This window comes from Conger conger, chromosome 19 (assembly GCF_963514075.1).
Source record: "Conger conger chromosome 19, fConCon1.1, whole genome shotgun sequence".
NCBI classification, from domain to species: Eukaryota; Metazoa; Chordata; class Actinopteri; order Anguilliformes; family Congridae; genus Conger; species Conger conger.
Genome location: NC_083778.1, coordinates 4413106 through 4433530, shown reverse-complemented (window position 1 = coordinate 4433530; position 20425 = coordinate 4413106). Strand labels below are relative to the sequence as shown.

The following is a 20425-nucleotide window of genomic DNA, read 5'->3' as shown; positions in this document are numbered from 1 at the left end:
TTCTGAACTAATCAATAACATAAGCCGAGCCATCACCACAGACTGTGCTACACTGACGGGAGTTAAAGTCACACATCACCCCACTCTGACCCCGGAGCACCTATATGACCATGTGCACCTGGACCGGAGCAGCGTCTGGATGAGGACCTGAGAGGAGCAGCACCCAGCCCTCACGCCATCAGAGGACCACCACGCCACCACCAGGGAACAGGACGCACAGCCCACCCATCACAGAGGACGAATCCACCCAGCAGAGCCCCGCCCAGCACAGCCTGGCCCAGCACAGCATATATATGTATATATATATATAGCCCTGCGATGGACTGGCGACCTGTCCAGGGTGTATTCCTGCCTTTCACCCAATGTATGCTGGGATTGGCTCCAGCCCCCCTGCAACCCTGTTCAGGATAAGCGGGTTAGGATAATGAATGAATGAATGAATAAATATATATATATAAGAGAAAAGAAAAAACTGGTGTGTATATGTGTATGTATGCATGTATGTATGTATGTATGTATATGTATATGTGTATATATGTGTATGTATGTATGTATGTGTATATGTATGTGTGTATGTACATGTATGTGTATACATATATAGCCTATTTTTTACCACTTGTTCCTTTGTTGTTACTTCTTGATTTATCTGTGTCGCTTTTTATTGTGCAAATCTATAACAAATGAAATTTTATTGAAAATGAGATCATTACTGATTAGCTCTTGGAATATTCAGGGTTTGTATTCATCGACATTTGGAATTAAAAGCACAAATTCAGAATTCCACATCAACATATCTGGTCATGACATCATAGTTCTTTTAGAGACATGGTGACGTGACAACACAAACACTCACTGTCCCCCAAACTATCGAGACATTTTACTTCCATCCCTAAAACATAATACCATTTCGGCAGAGACTCAGGAGGGGTGGTGATATGGTACAAAGAGGAACTATCATCCAATCTATTTGAAACTGAAAGAAAACCAACATATATCTGGGTAAAGAAATTAAACAAAAACACCATTGAGTGTAATAATGACATGTACATTGTGGGAGAAAAATATAATGTAACCTAGGACATATGTATCCAGATATGTACAATGCATATAGTTAGAAAACTGCTTGAAAGAATAAGATGTGCTTGTGACAGATAACCACAGAAATGTAGGGGAGGGGTGAGTGTTCTGCCACAGCATTACATCATATGGGCACACGTGCAGCGGAAAAGCAGAACAAAGTATACAGGCTGCCCAGACGGGCAGAAAGAACACTCTCCCAAGGTTTAGCGCAAGTGCTTGTTATGATAAAATAATGAGGAATCGCACCCAAGGTCAGTTCCTCCGAAACCAGCCTAAGGAGGAAAGACGGATGATTAATGTTAGCTTTGTAGTTGCTGTAGCAGTGTGTTAATTGCAAAACAAATGTTACAGGACCTAAAGGGCAGATAAGGACTCAGGAGTACAATGTGTGATGGAAAAGTAATGGACACTGTATGGAGATGATTGGCTTTCGCCGTAATGTTTTCATGTGATAAAGCAGGATGTGTAATGGTATAATAATAGACACCCTATCTGTTAAAATTTAGAGTTTCACAGGGTGTGACGCATTCTCCGTGCTTTGTTTTGCTGCAGCATCAATAAAGCTTGTATTATTGTAACTCTCCTTGCTGTGAATGAACTGGGTTCTTTTAAACGGGAAAGGTTGCTTGCAAGAAGTCTCTCCTAAACAAAGGGAATTTCCCCAACAACATATATGTGGCCTACATTCCCCCTTTAGAGTCGCCCAACTTCGATGACAATTTATTTGAAATTCAAAATTTATTTGAAAAATTAAGACACTTGTCCGACCAAAAACACCATGAATCACACAATTTGGAAAATCGTCAAAACTACACTGAAACACTGAGAGAATATAAAAAGATTTTCAGACACAATCATGACAATGACACAAAATCTGGCTGTACAAGACTGTAATACCTGGAAAACAGATTTTGAAAACTTATATAAACAAATATCACCAAACAATCTCAATTTGGAACAGAGCAAAATCAAAGAAAAACAAAAAATCCTAGAATCAACTATCAAAAACAATCAGAACCCACTTGACTACCAAATATTAATTAAAGAATTAGACCAAATTAGAAAACTTAAACCAAGAAAAGCTTGTGGCCATGACAGCATCAGGACAGAGATGCTTAAACACAGCACTGCTGAGCTGCAGCTGGCCCTGCTCAAATTGTTCAATCTCGTTCTCCAAGCTGGCTGTTTCCCTGAGAACTGGAGCTGGGGGCTTATTTCCCTAATACACAAGAGTGGAGACAAACTAGACCCAAATAACTACAGAGGCATTTATGTAAGCAGTAATCTGGGGAAGGTTTTCTGCAGGACTATTAACGCCCGAATACTGGCCTTCCTTACCGAACACAATGTCTTCAGTAACGGACAAATTGGCTTTCTAAAAAATCACCGAACTACTGATCATATTTACACCCTACACACCCTAATTAATCAACATGTACACCAACAAAAGAAAATAATTTTTTTGCATGCTTTATTGATTTAAAAAAAGCATTTGATTCAATTTGTCAGGAAGGTTTATATTATAAAATTCTCCAATAAAAGGACTGATCTCTTCACTCAAGGGTGAGGTGTTAGGCAGGGATGTAACTTGTCCCCTACTCTATTTAATATCTATATAAATGAGTTAGCGGTGTTATTGGAACAATCTACAGCCCCTGGCCTGACACTAAACAAGATGGAAGTTAAATCCCTCCTCTATGCAGATGATCTGGTGCTGCTGTCACCCACTGAACAGGGGCTACAGCAGCATCTGGACCTGCTAGAGCAGTACTGCCAGAACTGGGCCCTGACTGTAAACCATAAAAAATCTAAAATAATGATCTTCCAAGAAAAGGCAAGATCTCAGGAAAGCAGACACACGTTCAGTCTAGGAAACACCGCCCTAGAACACACCCTGCTCTATAATTACCTGGGGCTGAAAATTAGTGCCTCAGGAAACTTTGGTCTGGTAGTGAATTTATTGAAAGAAAAGGCCTGCAGAGCTTTCTATGCAATCAGAAAAAAATTCTTCCAGACTGACATTCCAATCAGAGTCTGGTCAAAAATATTTGACAAGTGTAATCCTGCCAATTGCTTTGTATGGAAGTGAAGTATGGGGTCCACTCAGTCAACACGACTACATTAGATGGGAGAAGCATCCAATTGATGCCCTACATGCAGAATTCTGCAGAACAATTTAAAACATCCAACAAAAAACACCAAACAATGCATGCAGGACTGAATTAGGACGATTCCCATTGATTATAAACATACAAAAAAGGTCACACAATTCTGGATGCATCTGAAATCAAGTCCCAAAACAACACTGCAGTTCCATGCATTTCAAACCCAAGAGCTGAACCCTGAAAAGAGTCCACTAAGTCAGCTGGTACTGAGACTAACCAATCAGCTCACGCCTAACAACACTGCTTCACTGAAACTAACCAATCAGCTCACACTTAACAAGAGCATCTCTCTGGCCAGCACTGCTTTACACACACAAATCAGAATAAACAAAATTGCTAAACAAAATAAAACCATTTATCTGGAACATTGGAACAACCAAACCAAAACAAGCTTACTTGCTACCTGGCCCTAAAACGAGAATACAAATTGGCTGAATATCTTGTGACTGTCCGTGATATGAAGCAGAGATGACTCCTTACCAAGTACAAACTCAGTGACCACAACCTAGCCATTGAAAAAGGTAGAAAAAGTCCTGGCTATTAAAAGAACAGATGATATGTGTTCACTGTATGACAGGTGAGGTTGAAACGGAGGTGCACTTCCTCCTAAAATGTGAAAAATATAATAATATTAGAGAAAGATTTTTGCATGAATTTAAAAAACATATCCCCAACTTTCTCCATCTAGAAGAGAGCAATCAACTGCCGATAGTCTTGGGGGAGGGACCAACTGCACATATTGCAGTAAAATATGTGTCTGAATGTCACATACTCAGAGACAGTGAGTGACAAAACAAACATACAATACTACAATTCACAAACACACAGAGACACAAACACACAGAGACACATATTGACATTGAATTTACCTGTTATAAAAACTGTTAGACATGCCAATAAAGCAATTTGAAGTCCAAGGAAACAAACTCTCTAATTAAAAGAAACAAATGGTTGGTGCCCCTCAGGCCCAACCAAAATATCAAAAATGCCCTTTCCAAATAAAACCCCTCACTTCCACTGGCAAAGACAACCTGTCCCTATGTGACAACCAGCCCCATAAAACAGTTTTTATTCATTCATTCATTCATTCATTCATTCATTCATTCATTATCCTAATCCGCTTATCCTGAACAGGGTCGCAGGGGGCTGGAGCCTATCCCAGCATACATTGGGCGAAAGGCAGGAATACACCCTGGATAGGTCGCCAGTCCATCGCAGGGCAAACACACCATTCACTCACACACTCATACCTACTGGCAATTTGGACTCTCCAATCAGCCTAACCTGCATGTCTTTGGACTGTGGGAGGAAACCGGAGTACCCGGAGGAAACCCACGCAAACACGGGGAGAACATGCGAACTCCGCACAGAGAGGCCCAGGCCAACGGAGATTCGAACCCAGGACCTCCTTGCTGTGAAGCAGCAGTGCTACCCACTGCACCATCCGTGCCGCCTAAAACAGTTTTCACTAAAAAAATAATATTGTACTCACCATTTGTAGAAATGTGGCATATCTATTACAAAAATGTTTATTTAGAACACATTGACTGCTTAAATTAAACAGTTTTATCACCAACCTTTCATAGCAAAAGTCTCAATGAGGTAAGGTACTGCTTAGGTAAAAAGCACATGTCTTTGTCATGTGGGAGGTAATACCCGCTGTTACCAGCAGAGGGCCGATGATCATTGGTCGCACCTGTCCCTCATTGGCGTTAGGGGAATTACCTCCCGGGAAGCATATTTAAGCTCAGTACTGACTCTCCTTCAGTGCTTGTGTGTCAACTGTTCGCTCTTGCGCCAGGCCGGTAAGCACAAGGTAGACTCTATCAGTAGTTTTGGGAGTCAGGTACTGTGCTGGTGGTTGCTAACAAAAAAGAAAAGCTTAAAAAAGGTAAGGAAGGCGTTTCGCTGGTATTGTGTTCGCTGGCGCCTTCCTCTAAGGTTTTTGGTTTTGGTTTTTCTTTCTTTTGACTCGTGTGAGTCAGTGGTTGGGGTACGTTGTCCCCTGGTATGTATTTTTGGTTTGTGTTTTCTTCCCGAGCTGCGCCTCGAGGGTTTTATTTTCTCGTGCCTAGTTTTTACGCTAGGTTGTATTTTCTTTTCGGCGGTCCCGGTCTGATACCGTCAGTGCTGTGTGTCAAGCACATTTTGGGTTTTGAGTTTCGCCCTGTTTTGGAGGGTTGTTTTATTTTCCCAGCCGCTTTTGGCTTAATTTCTGTTATCCTTCTAATTCGCCTTCGGGTTAGTTTCTGTTCTTCCCTCTGTTCTGGGAGTAGGGGTTATCGCCTCCATATTGAGTTTTAGTGGCGAACACGTTTGCGTGCTCGTTTTAAAAGGGTTTCCGCTTTAGTCGCTACTGGCTCTCCGCCCAACCCCATCCTCACAGTCTTTGATGCACATAACTAGATAACATTTAAAATGTGTAGGGATAGACATTTCTTTTAGGCTATAGATTTGACATGAAAAATTACAAAGTAAATGTGACAACCCAACAGTGCACTTTAGCTAGAATTGTAGAATAGTGACCACATGTTGTAGCATAACCAAAGAAACCCCAATATAAATGATAGCCCTCCCTTCACAGTTTTCAATGTGGATAATGGTTTAATTAATTAATTAATAGCTTAGAAGTTCCTGAGTTGGAATTTAACTTTTAAATTCCATTATACCCAATGATGTGTGGCTTATTCATTAAATGACCATTTGGGTAAACGCCAAAACTGAACATTTTGATTGCCAAATCCATAAGCAGTGTGACAACCATCTGCGATCTGCCCTACTTTAAGTCCCAACATGAAAAGGTTATAATTGTCGAGTTAAGAATACCAAATACATGTAACCTGTATGTTAAAATGTTCTCTTCTGAATAATAAACGCAATAAATGATTCAGCCAATAAAAAGTAGCAAAGCCTCCTTGAGCCAGTGGGGGGAATGCAGAAGAGAAACTTAAAGTATTTCAAGCTCATCGTCATTGTGAACTCGGAGGATAAAGAAGAGGCGGTAAAAGAAGAAATAAAATTGAATAAAAGTACGGAGTAAGTAGCCTGTGTGCAGTGGGATGGAGAGAATAGAAGCTAAAAGTTAAGGGGTTTGGGGCGGATTGGGAATTTGAAGTAGAATTTTAGTTGAATCGCAATAACACGCTTAATTCACTCAACCGGAAACTGTCAATAAAATTGTGCGATTTTGGCAAGGTGTATGCTAGGTTCTTTTAAAAAATCCCATGTGGATAAAAACTAAAAGTAATTAAAAAAAGATTCCTTCCGTTTTTTTCCAATATATTTCATGTTTTATTTCTATTTTGGATCGTTGGATATATTACGTAAGTCACGGCCAGGCAATGCTACGTTTTGACACAAACGGGATTTTTTTTCAAATAACTGCGGCGTAAATTCAGTAGCTTTGCCTACGTATTGGTTTGATGATTTAATTTCAGCAAATGATAACATCCGTGGATTTAATTCAAGTGAATGTAATTTTGTATCGGTAGCCTAAAGGTGAACGCTGCGGTAAAGTTTTATATTCGATTTTCGGAGTTTAATAGCGGTCAAGAAAACACGCCACATTGCTCAAAATGCCAAACGCTTTGTTTGATCTTTCGTCTCACTTTTAATATTACGGAAAAATATCGTCAATAGCTTCGTAATTACGATGGTAACAAATTCCAGAAGTGTGTTATGAGGTGGGACCTTCCAACATCAAGGCTCAACCTTTTATTTTTCCATTAGGCCCATGATTTAGTTTTTAATAATATGTATATGTTCGCAACAATTCTTCATTTCTGTGGCTCGGGACTGCTCTTATTTAGGGACGGTGCGGTGTTGTCTGAAAAGCGGTTATGAAATAATGCTACATGCCATATTATATCTATATATATAGCTGGGTCATATCTGATCCATCACATCATAGACGTAGCACTTTTTTGTTGTGTTCATTTTGCTGTTTTTGAGGATATCATGAAGCCTTGTTCCAATCTAAAAAACTAGATGGTACTTCTAGAGGATTACATATCCGAACACAAAAGAAGGTCTTGAGCACAGAGCCAGAGTTTAAATCCTTTGATCTGTTAGAGTCCTCTAGTGGTCGAAAATGCCACTGCACCCCTCTCCTGCCTACCTCAAGCTTGACCTCCCTGGCAGGTTTCTCCAACACAGTTCTGTACAAGGCCCGATGGTGTTGTAGCCTCTCGACTGTGACCTCCTCTCTATGCGCCCTCAAGAACAGAACAGCCTATAATACCATGGGACATCATCAGCCCAGGGCCCACAATGATCCCACCCAAACACCTCTCTCATTGCCGCCCCAAATAAATATTTAGGTTGAAAATAGATTTTTTTAATTGCTTCAAAGTCACATGACCCACTAACTTAAAACCAATATTAACCAAACATTATTCCAATACTCCCAAATTCCCAGAAAGGGCACACCTTTTTGTTGACAAGTGCTTCTTAATATTTTATTAAATATTGTAATTGAAAAAATATAATTCTGTTCTGTTAATGGAAAAGTAATAGTGACCAAAAGCATATAATACTACTATGAACCCCATTCAGGGCACAAATCTTTTTATTGTCAATATGCACTACTTAGTAGTGCATATTGGGGGCTAGTGTATGCTATGCACCAGTAGAGGGGGCTAGTGTATGTTATACACCAGTAGAGGGGGCTAGTGTATGCTATGCACCAGTAGAGGGGGCTATTGTATGCTATGCACCAGTAGAGGGCGCTAGTGTATGCTATGCACCAGTAGAGGGCGCTAGTGTTTCTCATCCACATCCACAGGTAGGTAGATGGTACAGCGAGCAAGAAAAATGCAGTGGCCAGAGTTGGAGAATTACACAACTTGGTTCCATCTTCAGGTCACCAAGTTTCCAAATCTACAATTAATTGCTACAATCAGAATTTCATAATTTCTACTATTAGACACTGCCTCCATGCCACAAGACTATTTGGAATTGATTCAGGATGAATGGCTTTATTGGGAGCAATAAAAAAAGCAGCTATTTCCTTAATGGCCTTGTCTGCTGTGGTCAGATGAGATGACATTAGAGCTCTTTGGCTGGGCATAGCTTTGGTGTTGATTTGATGATTAATATACAGAAAAGAGCATCATACCTGGGGTAGATACGATCGTGGATTGTTAATGTATTGGGGGTGTTTTGCTCCCACTGGTCCTGGGGCCCTTGTTAATAGCAATAGCATTATGAACTCTACCCAAGTACCAGGACATTTTACCCAAAAACCTGGGTAATCACACATGAAAATATCAAAGATCTGGAAAGATTGTGGATTGAGGAAGGGTCTAAGATCCCTCTAATCCCTGTTGCTCTGTGATGGATTTGCAACCTGTCCAGGGTGTTTTTTCGGCCTCTCACCCAGTGCATGCTGGGATAGGCTCCAGCCCCCCCATGACCCTGACCAGAAGTGAGTGTATTAGATCATGGATGGATGGATGTGGAGTGTAGGTTTATGGACCATTTAAATTCCAGACTGCTTCCTGTCAACACTGTGCTATATTGTGTATGTGCTTGTCTGTTTGTATTAGTGTGTCTATATGTGTGTTCAGTGTGTTCTCATTTTGTGTGTTTACAGGTGGGTCAGAACCCACATGTGGTCTAGTCTGACGTGTTCCAGTCTCCTGAGATAGGGGGCGCTGTTTCTAAAATGAGTCTCTCAGAGGAGCCAGAGAGCAAAGGTGGAACCCTCAGCACTGATAGAAAGAGGTATAAATGCACGACTCTGTAGATACAAAACTCAAAACGGATAATCAAAAACATAATTTTTCAAAACTCTAAACACTTTTTTCAATTGCTTGGATACAATATACATAAACCAAAAAGCATTTGTTCACTGAACCAGATCACTTGTTCACAATGTCACAACTTCACATTCAAAGTATTACCATTTCAAAATGAAATACACACATTAAATTGAAAATACAGTTTTTTCATTCATTACAACGCATCTAACTACCAATGTATCCAACTACTCAAAATAAGTGCAACATTACTCGTAAAGCATAGTTTTATGGAAACAAATTACTTATAACAACATCCATATGTAGATCATGAATGTTTTAGGATAAATAGATTAATTGACACCAATTATTTGGAACAGGTTCAATTTTACCACCGTTATGATTGTGATGGTCCACATAAAGTGCTCTTGTACTGTGTGAAAAGTTCTAAAAAAGTAACAATCAAAAAATGCTTGTTTGCAATTGCAACAAAAACTGTGAAACAAGCCCACAGTATGTTGTAATGATATATTTAGAGTATTCTGATTTTGTTAAATGATTCCACTCTTCTACTGCTTCCACTATTCCCTTTATTTAGAACCACAAAAATAACCATTTTGAAACATGTATCATGTATTCTAACTGCAATATTAAAGTAGTGTAAAAACAGCTAAACAGTGAAGCTATAGGTATCTTTTGTGTAGGTTATCTAAACAAATGTTCCGATAGTATTTCACAATAAATTAGTTACTTTAAACAATAGTGTCGAAGTCTAAGATTTCTTCCAAGATGTTACATTATTGGCATTTGGCAGACGCTCTTATCCAGAGCGACGTACAACAAAGTGCATACCCATAACCAGGGGTAAGTGTGCTGAAAGTACAATTTCAATTGCTACCCGTACAACAAAGATAAGGACCAGGGCCTATTTTTTATTTTTAATTTTTATTTAATTTATTTTTTTTAAATCAACAAATAAACAAACAAACAACAAAGTGACCAAACTTAACTATCCAAATACTGCTTACCTAGCCAACTAAAAATACCAAAACACTACGTAAATCACAAAGACAACAATTAAGGTTCACAGGGAGGTAGGGAGGGATGGGGAGAGGTGTTGCTTGAAGAGGTGCATATTCTAAGGTTTTGAAAATTGAGCACAAACTTGTGAGATTAGCGTCAAAGTGTTTGTAAAAAACTGTAACATGAAACAAGACGACAAATGAGACCTACACAAGGATAATAATAAAAAAAAACGTATTTCCCCGTTTTTTTTCTTCAAAAGATAGGGAGGGCTTAGCTCTGTTAGCCCAGTTATACCAGCCACCACTGATCTTATTCCTTCCGAAAAATAGTATATTTTCAAGTACACATTTTTGCAGAAAATGTTAACTATACTCCTAGTTTACTTGTTCTATACTTGTTTTTGTACTAAGTAGACTAAATTGGCCCATTTTTAAGTATATTTGATTTACTTTAAAGCAGTGTTTCTCAACTCCAGTCCTTGGGACCCACTTGGCAGGAGTTTTTTGTTCCAACCAGGAACTTACACACCTGATTTAATGACTGAACCGATCAAGTCACTAAACAATGCCCTTGATTAGTTAAATCAGATGTGTGTGTTCCTGGTTACATCAAAAACCTTCTGGCAAGTGGGTCCTGAGGACTGGAGTTGAGAAACACTGCTTTAAAGGTAACTACAAGTATACTTTTGAATACTTCAAAGTATCTGGTGTGATGCAAGGAATAAAAAATATGAATATGTTCTATAAGTAAACTATTTTCTAAGTTTAATTCTTGAAAGTATGCCAAAAGTAAACTAAAAGAATACTATCCTTTAAAAAATATACTTTTAGTATACTGTAATGTAATGTAATGTAATGTAGTATAATTTCATTAACGTATTTTTGTTAAGGGATGGTTAATTATCACCTGTGCCTTCTGAATTGACAGTTCTTTGGCTTTTCCCATGCTGATGGTTGACAAAGGGATATTGCATGCTTGTTACCTCTTTTTAATACTCTGGTGAAACAGGAGGGTATAAAAGAATATAGTTTTCCCATATGTTTGAACATAACATATAGATCATTATCCGTGCTGTTTATTATATGCAGCCTTTTTTCTCTCCAGTAATTCTGGAGCCCACTGTAGGGTGTGGGCGGTGGGTGCAGTGATGAAGATTTGCAGGAGACAGAATTTCAGTTCACCTGGGTTTATTTAAACAGGAGTGCAGATAACCCATTCACCTGTACTGTTAAAACTGCCTCTCTGTGCAGGTAATCCATTCACCTGTACCATTAAAACTGGCGCTCTGTGCAGGTAATCCATTAACCTGAACCGTTAAAACTGGCTCTCTGTGCAGGTAATCCATTAACCTGAACCGTTAAAACTGGCTCTCTGTGCAGGTAATCCATTCACCTGTACTGTTAACACTGCCTCTCTGTGCAGGTAACCCATTCACCTGTACCGTTAAAACTGGCTCTCTGTCCTGCTTACGCTCTGCCCCACATAACACAGATAACCTTGGCATGTAACACAGATTAGTTGTCTTGGATGTCTCAATTGGACAGTGTGGACTATGCCCTGCCTCCCCACAGCTGTAGCAGATAACAGGACCCCTCCCTTTTGCGTCAGCTTTCCCTGGTAACATCTTATCTGCTACAGTACTACTCACAGGACTGGGGCTACTAGGACCTCTAGAGGAATCAGAACCACCACCTTCCCAAAGACCCTCAGACTCACCCAATGTAGTACTCCAATGTAGTCATAGGTCCCAGGCCCTGTGCACGGCCACACAATCTTCCACAGCCTGGCAGCCTGCTCCGCTGTTGTTAGGTTGTCCTCCTTCACCCAAACTTTCTCAGAGATATTGCTCAACCTCCAGCGTTTCCATGATGTCCTCCTTGTCATTGTGGTCTTATTTATTGGAGATTCATCAATGGGCGTCTCTCTGGCCCAAAACCGCTGTCGGTAGGTTTCAGTGCTGATGTCACGTTTCATCAACACTGCCTCATTTAACAGGTCATAGTGCTTAGAGCTGCTAGTACTCATGGCAGCAAACACACGCTGGGCTTTTCTAGTATTAAACTAACTGACCAGTCCTCTTTGGGCCATTTATCTAGCTCTGCCAGCCTCAGAGGTACCTAGTCGAAAATGTGTGCATCCCTGGTCAAAAAGCCTTTTACAATTAAATTCTAAGTGAACAGAAGCAAATCTGACCTCTAAATGTTACAATGTTAAACATTACACATTTCTAAAGCAAGATCACTTTTTATTTCAATTTTCAAAATAATAAAAAAAGGGAAAAGGCCCTGTGCAATAGTTTTGGAACCCTGTGAGTTAGTACTCTGCAACTATAACAGCTTCTAAATGCTTCCGGCAGCCAGCTAAGAGTCTTTCAATTCTTGTTTTTGGAATTGTTCCCCATTCTTTCTGGCAGAACACCTCTAGCTCAGACATATTCTTCAGCCTGCTTGCATGTATGGCATGCTGTTTTGTTGTCCTGTGAACAGCTAGGACTTCAACTGTTCCATTTTGCTTACATTTTCTAATAATTCTGACAGTGGAAATAGGTTGTTTCAAACATTGAGAGTTTTTGTAGCCTTCTCCTGGAAATGAACCATCTTCATTCTGAAATCCTTTGACAACTGTTTAGAGGAACCCATGGTTGTTAACACCAGACAGAACAGCCACTGCAGTTGGATACTTTAGGTGGCACAGGGTTACTTCAGAAAAACAGTTCAGCCCTGGAATTATACTCACTTGACTCATTGAAGCCCTAACAAGTAAATCACCAAACATCTATTTTCATTCATATTGGTGACAGTAAAGTGACATACCCAATGTTCATTTGGAGAGTTTAATTTAAAAGCAGATCACATATTTGTCATCTCTATGATGACATCGTTGCTTTTATCATGAACATAACTACTGGTTGGCACTTGCATTCAAAATATCAAATTTTGAACATTAATATCTTACCTGTTTCTCAATGCCACTTCGCAGGTCTATTACAATGACAACAGGCTCGCCAACTGAGTTTGGTTTTTCTATGTTGCGTCTGTGATATGGATATGTGTTATGGAAAAATTATCATAAAAACATGAAGTCTTTTTTGGCGTAAAAATTACTCAATTTAAATCCAATGAATCCCTACGCAAGACCACCGCTTTTTCCTCATTGCATGATTGTACATTTTTTTTATTTAGAATTTTTGAACTTAAAATTCAAAATTTCAACAATGAATTGTCTAATGTAGCTAGGTGTAGCTAGACATCGCTGATCCCTCATGAAGAGGGCAGAACCGTGGATCTATCGTGAATCAGCACAACCCTATTTCTGTTCAATAACTGGGTGTCATGAAACTGTTTTACTGGGTTGGATCACCCTTTTCTCACTTTGAGCACCTGCCTGTGATTGGTGACCACTGGCCTATAGGATGGTGGAGCTCCAGGAACAGGGTTGGTGACCACTGGCCTATAGGATGGTAGAGCTCCAGGAACAGGGTTGGTGACCACTGGCCTATAGGATGGTAGAGCTCCAGGAACAGGGTTGGTGACCACTGGCCTATAGGATGGTAGAGCTCCAGGAACAGGGTTGGTGACCACTGGCCTATAGGATGGTAGAGGTCCAGGAACAGGGTTGGTGACCACTGGCCTATAGGATGGTAGAGCTCCAGGAACAGGGTTGGTGACCACTGGCCTATGAAGATGAGAACTAGTCTGTGTCAGTAACTATGGAAGTCTAACTTACGCTCTGAAACTAACCTACCACCAGGCACGTTCATTTGAACAAACCCGACCTACCGGGCAGCGTTTGGTGAGATTAACTAGGCAGACGGATCACTGATCAGGTGAAGTTTATCTGATCATGTGCTGTAAAAATATATCCCTTGAGAAAACAATGAAAATAAACCATGTTGCCACTGGAAAACCTGCATGAAATTCTGTTATTTTATCAGACGGCCGTTAAATAATGTGTTTGGCCTGCTGCTGTAGCCTTATTCGGCAGAATCCTAATCTGAAGAAGTGAAAAATAAAACCATGAAATCCTGTAAATTTGTAGGAACATTTCATGTGTAGATTATAGGACTACGCATTTTAACAATAGCCAATTGCTTAATGCTGGGAGACAATGTACATGCATTGCAACAATAAAGATTCTGGAATGCCCTGGGATCAATGGCAATCATTTATCAAACGTGAGCCTAACAAGTTTGATTAAATTATTAGTAAATGCATTTACACAAACAATGTGGGATTCATCACAGTTTTCGTATGTTCATTTGTTAGTAGGATGTGAACAGATTTCATGAGTGCTCTTAACAGTTATTTTTGGTGTGTGTGAATGAAAAAACATGGTTGTAAATCTTGTTTTTTGCTTTTATTGTTCCATTCATTCATATTTTATTCTGCTTCAAATGGGTGATGATTCATTCGGGTAATCATGGTCCTAGTAACTGCTAAATTGGAGTTGAATATAAATTCCATTAAACAAGTAACCTAAGTTTGCTATAAATAGGGTGTACAGTGGAAGTCATAGCTTAGGCTTCATTGCTATGGCTGACCTCTCTTTACATTACATTTACATTCATTGCTTTATTAGAGGATTTGCCGCATGGTGCACGTAAGAGAGAGTGTGTCTCCAAAGACTGAGGCTTGTGAGTCGGTTCAGACTGGCCAAACACCTCCACGTGGCTCTGTGCAAGGACAGGGAAAATGTATCACCCAATGTGTTCCTTCAGCGTACACGACTCTGACCCTCCCCTGTGGCTGATGTGCTTCATTTGTATTTTTTGCCTCCTGTTTAATGTCAAACCATTTCACCTCTACCTGTTACAGAGTGCATGGAACTTCAGACGGAGTTAACAACAGCTATGTCTTGCCAAGCTTTAGTCTTCCCCAGCTCTGACAATCCACTGTTACACTACTGAATAAAATGTTTTTTCTTGTACTTTCAGAAATAGCAGTTCAGTCTCTGCTTCAGAGAGGTTTTTTCTTTTGTCTTTAAATTGCCTGCAATGGAAGTCCATGCTCCTTATATGGTATTTTAGGTGATGGTATTTTTGTGATTGTTTGGTATTGATCAATATACACACGATACGAAAACAACTGTGTCTACATGTGTTTGATAAATCTGGCATAATTTGTTAGTTAATTTCCAATTACACATAAATGTACACTCGGTTTTACGAAATTGTTGATGAATAAGGCCCAGTGTTCTCGTGTAGATGTTTGTCAGCCCAGTCAACAGTGTTGATACCCAGTGCTCCTTCCCCTGTTTTGGTCACATCAGTGACAACAGGGGCTCATCAAAGACTCAGAGATCTCTTTTGCAAGGTGGTCAGAATACAGATTACAAACTTCAAGCACTTGGTACTCTACAAGTGCTACCATTGTGCATGTAATTTAAATTAATGTAATAAAAACTCCATGATTTCTTCAGTTTTCTTCTCCAGTTTTCCGGATTGTCAACAACTTTACATGCGGACTCCTCTGCCAATTCAACATTATTTTCTGTGAGAGATTCAGAGCTTTTTTTTCAGTAGGCTAATCCCTAGCCTACTGAACCCTATACTTTTTTCCCCCCAAAAAATCCACCTGAAATGATAATTCCACAGCCATTCTTTTAAAAAGTTTGTTTTGTGTGGGCATGCCTCCAGTCCCCCGCCAACCAAATATTTGAACTAATGTTACGGCAAGAAAATTTTTGTTTTCTTCCTAGTTGCTGGAATGATAAATTAAGTCTTAATGACTCCTCATTGTCTAAAGCAGAATAACATTGCATGCTTTCGTGTCTCCCTCTCTCCGATATCTCCCTGTGGCTGCTTCACAAGCCACTCACAGAAACTAGAAAATTCAGTGGGGCGCGGGAGAGGGGTATCATTTTCAGCACCCCCTACAAAAAATAGATAAATAGATAAATAGATATATCATTGCATTCATGTAGTCCTTTTCTAGACTCAAAGTGTTTTCCAGTGATGAGGGGGAAACTCGCCACTCTGAGGGAGACAGCCCCAACACCAGCCCCCCACAGACCTGATCCACACCCCACACCCACTCTGAGGGAGACAGACCCAACACCAGCCCCCCACAGGCCTGAACAACACCCCCACACCCACTCTGAGGGAGACAGACCCAACACCAGCCCCCACAGACCTGATCCACACCCCACACCCACTCTGAGGGAGACAGCCCCAACACCAGCCCCCCACAGACCTGATCCACACCCCACACCCACTCTGAGGGAGACAGCCCCAACACCACCCCACACAGGCCTGACCAACACCACCCCCACACAGGCCTGATCAACACCAGGAGCAGCTCAGCTATTCTGCCGCGCTGAAAGGCCCAGCCAACAACCGCAACGCACATCTGGGAGAAACACCTGCTCAGCCTCATCTGCACACGCCTCCTGAGCTCAGTACTGTACAGATCACACAGGGTACATTACTAAAACAAAACAAAACCAATAAAATAAGAGTATTTATGTTATAGTCCCCTTTTCCAAACCTCTTATTTTAACTTAATTTTAAATTTTTAATCTGCAATGCTCGTTATTGTATGAATGTTCGATGACTAATTATAATGATTGATGTGTAATTACCTTCATGGATACCCTTATCTCATTTTAAAAACAAAAATAAATTGTAGAAGTGTTGAAATCCACTAATGACCTGAAACCACCACACACAGCCCAGTAAGCTGTTAAAAATAAACTAAGAAATCACATGTACATAAGTATTCACAGCCTTTGCCATGAAGCTCAAAATTGAGCTCAGGTGCATCCTGTTTCCACTGATCAACCTTGAGATGTTTCTACAGCTTAATTGGAGTCCACCTGTGGAAAATTCAGTTGATTGGACATGATTTGGAAAGGCAGGAATACACCCTGGATGGGTCGCCAGTCCATCGCAGGGCACACACACCATTCACTCACACACTCATACCTACGGGCAATTTAGACTCTCCAATCAGCCTAACCTGCATGTCTTTGGACTGTGGGAGGAAACCAGAGTACCCGGAGGAAACCCACGCAAACACGGGGAGAACATGCAAACTCCGCACAGAGGGGCCCCGGCCGACGGGGATTCGAACCCAGGACCTCCTTGCTGTGAGGCGGCAGTGCTACCCACTGCACCATCCGTGCCGCCCACTCTCAGACCATTAGTAACAAAATGCTCTGATGAGACAAAGATTGAACTCTTTGGCGTGAATGCCAGGCGGCATGTTTGGAGGAAACCAGGCACCGCTCATCACCTGGCCAATACCATCCCTACAGTGAAGCATGGTGGTGGCAGCATCATGCTGTGGGGATGTTTTTCAGTGGCAGGAACTGGGAGACTAGTCAGGATTGAGGGAAAGATGAATGCAGCAATGTACAGAGACATCCTGGATGAAAACCTGCTCCAGAGCGCTCTTGACCTCAGACTGGGGTGACAGTTCATCTTTCAGCAGGACAACGACCCTAAGCACACAGCCAAGATATCAAAGGAGTGGCTTCAGGACAACTCTGTGAATGTCCTTGAGTGGCCCAGCCAGAGCCCAGACTTGAATCCGATTGAACATCTCTGGAGAGGTAAAAAGCCAATGTCTTTGATGCACATAACCAGATAACATTTAAAATTTGTAGGGATAGACATTTATTTTAGGCTATAGATTTGACATGAAAAATTACAAAGTAAATGTGACAACCCAACAGTGCACTTTTGCTAGAATTGTAGAATAGTGACCACATGTTGTAGCATAACCAAAGAAACCCCAATATATATGATAGCCCTCCCTTCACAGTTTTCAATGTTGATAATTGTTTGAAGATTAATTAATAGCTTAGAAGTATAGAATAAAAACATCAATGAGTTGGAATGTAACTTTTTGACATGAGAAACATTAAACCCAATGATGTGTGGCTTATTCATTAAATGACCATTTGAGTAAACCCCAAAACTGAACATTTTGATACCAAAATCTTTGTACAGCGCCTTCTAGGGAGCGAGAGTAGTGTGACAACCAACCCGTGTGACAACCATTTGCGATCTGCCCTACTTTAAGTCCCAACATCAAAAGGTTATAATTCTCGAGTTGTGAAGAATACCAAATACATGTAACCTAACCTGTATGTTAAAATGTTATTTTCTGAATAATAAACACAATAAATGATTCAGCCAATAAAAAGTAGCAAACCCTCCTCTGAGCCAGTGGGGGGGGGGGGGGGGGTGCAAAAGAGAAACTTAAAGTATTTCAAGCTCATCGTCATTTTGAACACGGACGACAAAGAAGAGGCGGTAAAAGAAGAAATAAAATTGAATAAAAGCACGGAGTAAGTAGCCTGTGTGCAGTGGGAGGGAGAGTATAGAAGCTAAAAGTTAAGGGGTTTGCGGAGGATTGGGAATTTGAATTTGAATTTGAGTTGAATCGCAATAACACGCTTAATTCAGTAAACCGGAAACTGAATTAAATGGTGCGATTTAGGCAAGGTGTATGCTAGGTTATTTTAAAAAATCCCATGTGGATAAAAACAAGAAGTATTTAAAAAAAGATTTCTTACGATTTTTTCAATATATTTGAGGTTTTATTTATATTTACACTTGTAAATATATACACTTTTAATATTACGGAAAAATATCGTCAATAGCTTCGTAATTACGATGGTAACAAATTCCAACATCAAGGCTCAACCTTTTATTTATCCATTAGGCCCATGATTTATTTTTTAATAATATGTATATGTTCGCAACAATTCTTCATTTCTGTGGCTCGGACTGCGAATATTTAGGGACTGCGCGCTGTTGTCTGAAAAGCGGTTATGAAATAATGCTACATGCCATATTATATCTGCTGGGCTTGTCTGATCCATAACATCATAGACGCAGCACTTTTTTGTTGTGTTCATTTAGCTGTTTTTGAGGATCTCATGCAGCCTTGTTCCAATCTAAAAACTAGATGGTACTTATTACATATCCGAACACAAAAGAAGGTCTTGAGCACAGAGCCAGAGTTTAAATCCTTTGATCTGTTAGAGTCCTCTAGTGGTCAGAAATGCCACTGCACCCCTCTCCTGGGAAGAAATCTACTATTTTCTAATCTACTGCAAAATAAGGATATATTGGCAATACAACAATGTGTGCCCTAATATGGTAGGAATAGTAGAATGAATTGACTTTGGTTCGGAATCAATGGGTCATGTGACCTCGATGTTATTAAAATATTCATGTAATAATTGAAATATTTTTGTGTAAAGGTGTAACATGAACTCCCCGGGGATCCAGGGGTTGTGCCCTTATCTCCATGGTAACTACTTTTCAGACAACACCGCACTTCATAAAGATGACGGTTCATAAATATGAACAGCCTGAGCCACAAAAATGAAGACTTGTTGTGAACATATAAATATCATTAAAGACTAAACTAAATCATGGGCCGAATGGATAAATGAAAGTTTGTGCCTATTAACATCGTCATTTTGAAGCGATTTTTGTGCGATGATCAAACAAAGCGTTGTGTCGTATTCTCTTAGCCATTTAAAGTATTAACTTATTCTAGAAAGAATTCAGACATATTTTGAGGAAATAGATTTCCCCACCCACCGATAGAAGCCTATTTCTCTTGAATTGAGACTTATGGATAGAATAACAGTTTTGGATTTGGATATACATTATCAAACACCTGTATGAACCTTGTGTGGAACGTCATTGTTTTTCTTTTTGCTGTAGCGATTAGACCGTTTGATTTTGTGATCAAATGTAGAATTTGGGCAGAATGTACAGAACGTGGCATGCCATTGTTGGCTTTTCTGTTGTTCCTCAATGTTAGGTGAGAGTAAGAACTAAGACAAATGACCTTAAATTGATTTCTGCTACGTTAAATTTGGTGGTGGTTTGCTAATTCATGTGTGGAGCTTTGATAGTTTCATAGTTTCTATTATTTGAAATGAGCCAACAGCTTCCGTCTCCAGGAACATGTTAAACATGTTTCAGGGTTCATATTTGACATCCAACTCTAACCAGTCCCAATTCACAACGACTCAGTGGCCATGTCTTTCCTGTTGAATCATATTCCATGTAATTCTTACTTGTTTCAATCATATTCAATTCAGCAGCCACTTTAGGAGCAGGAATTGTGGTTAGTTGTATTAGACGCCGTTTCTTGTTTGTACCACAAGGTGGCAGTACGTAGCTGTGTATGCACTGCTTCAAAGCAGGAAAGCGTGTTTTCAAAGCCACGTCAATGCCAGTCTGCGTTATGCTTGCGTTGTAAACAAAGAATATGTGATAAAAATCCTTTTACATTTTATGATGAGTCTACTGAAGAAGTAATGATCTGCTTTGATTAATAATTGGTTTTCCATGAACATTTTCTTGCAAGCCTGTTCATATTTGTCAAATGTGATGTAATTATGGACAGTTGAAAAACTCGAAACATGTACTTGACCCTTCAAGATTCT

At 40.1% G+C, this 20425-nt stretch overlaps 1 protein-coding gene across 17 annotated transcripts in view; it reads left to right on the top strand.

Annotated features, from left to right (window-relative positions):
• LOC133118954 (NACHT, LRR and PYD domains-containing protein 12-like) overlaps positions 1–20425 on the top strand; it is a 687468-nt gene that overhangs the window by 233421 nt on the left and 433622 nt on the right. Inside the window, exon 1 of one of the 17 annotated variants that reach the window (XM_061229278.1) lies at positions 6171–6274. The exons of 11 other annotated variants lie outside the window; for them this stretch is intronic. Coding sequence is in view for 2 of the 6 variants with exons in the window: in XM_061229273.1 (XP_061085257.1) it covers positions 8911–8969 (59 nt within the window). In the remaining 4 variants the exon portion in view is untranslated. Of the gene's footprint in view, positions 1–6170; positions 6282–8874; positions 8970–18225; positions 18302–20425 lie in introns of those variants that run through there. 5 more of the 17 variants (XM_061229277.1, XM_061229297.1, XM_061229273.1 and 2 more) reach the window with 5 other exon arrangements.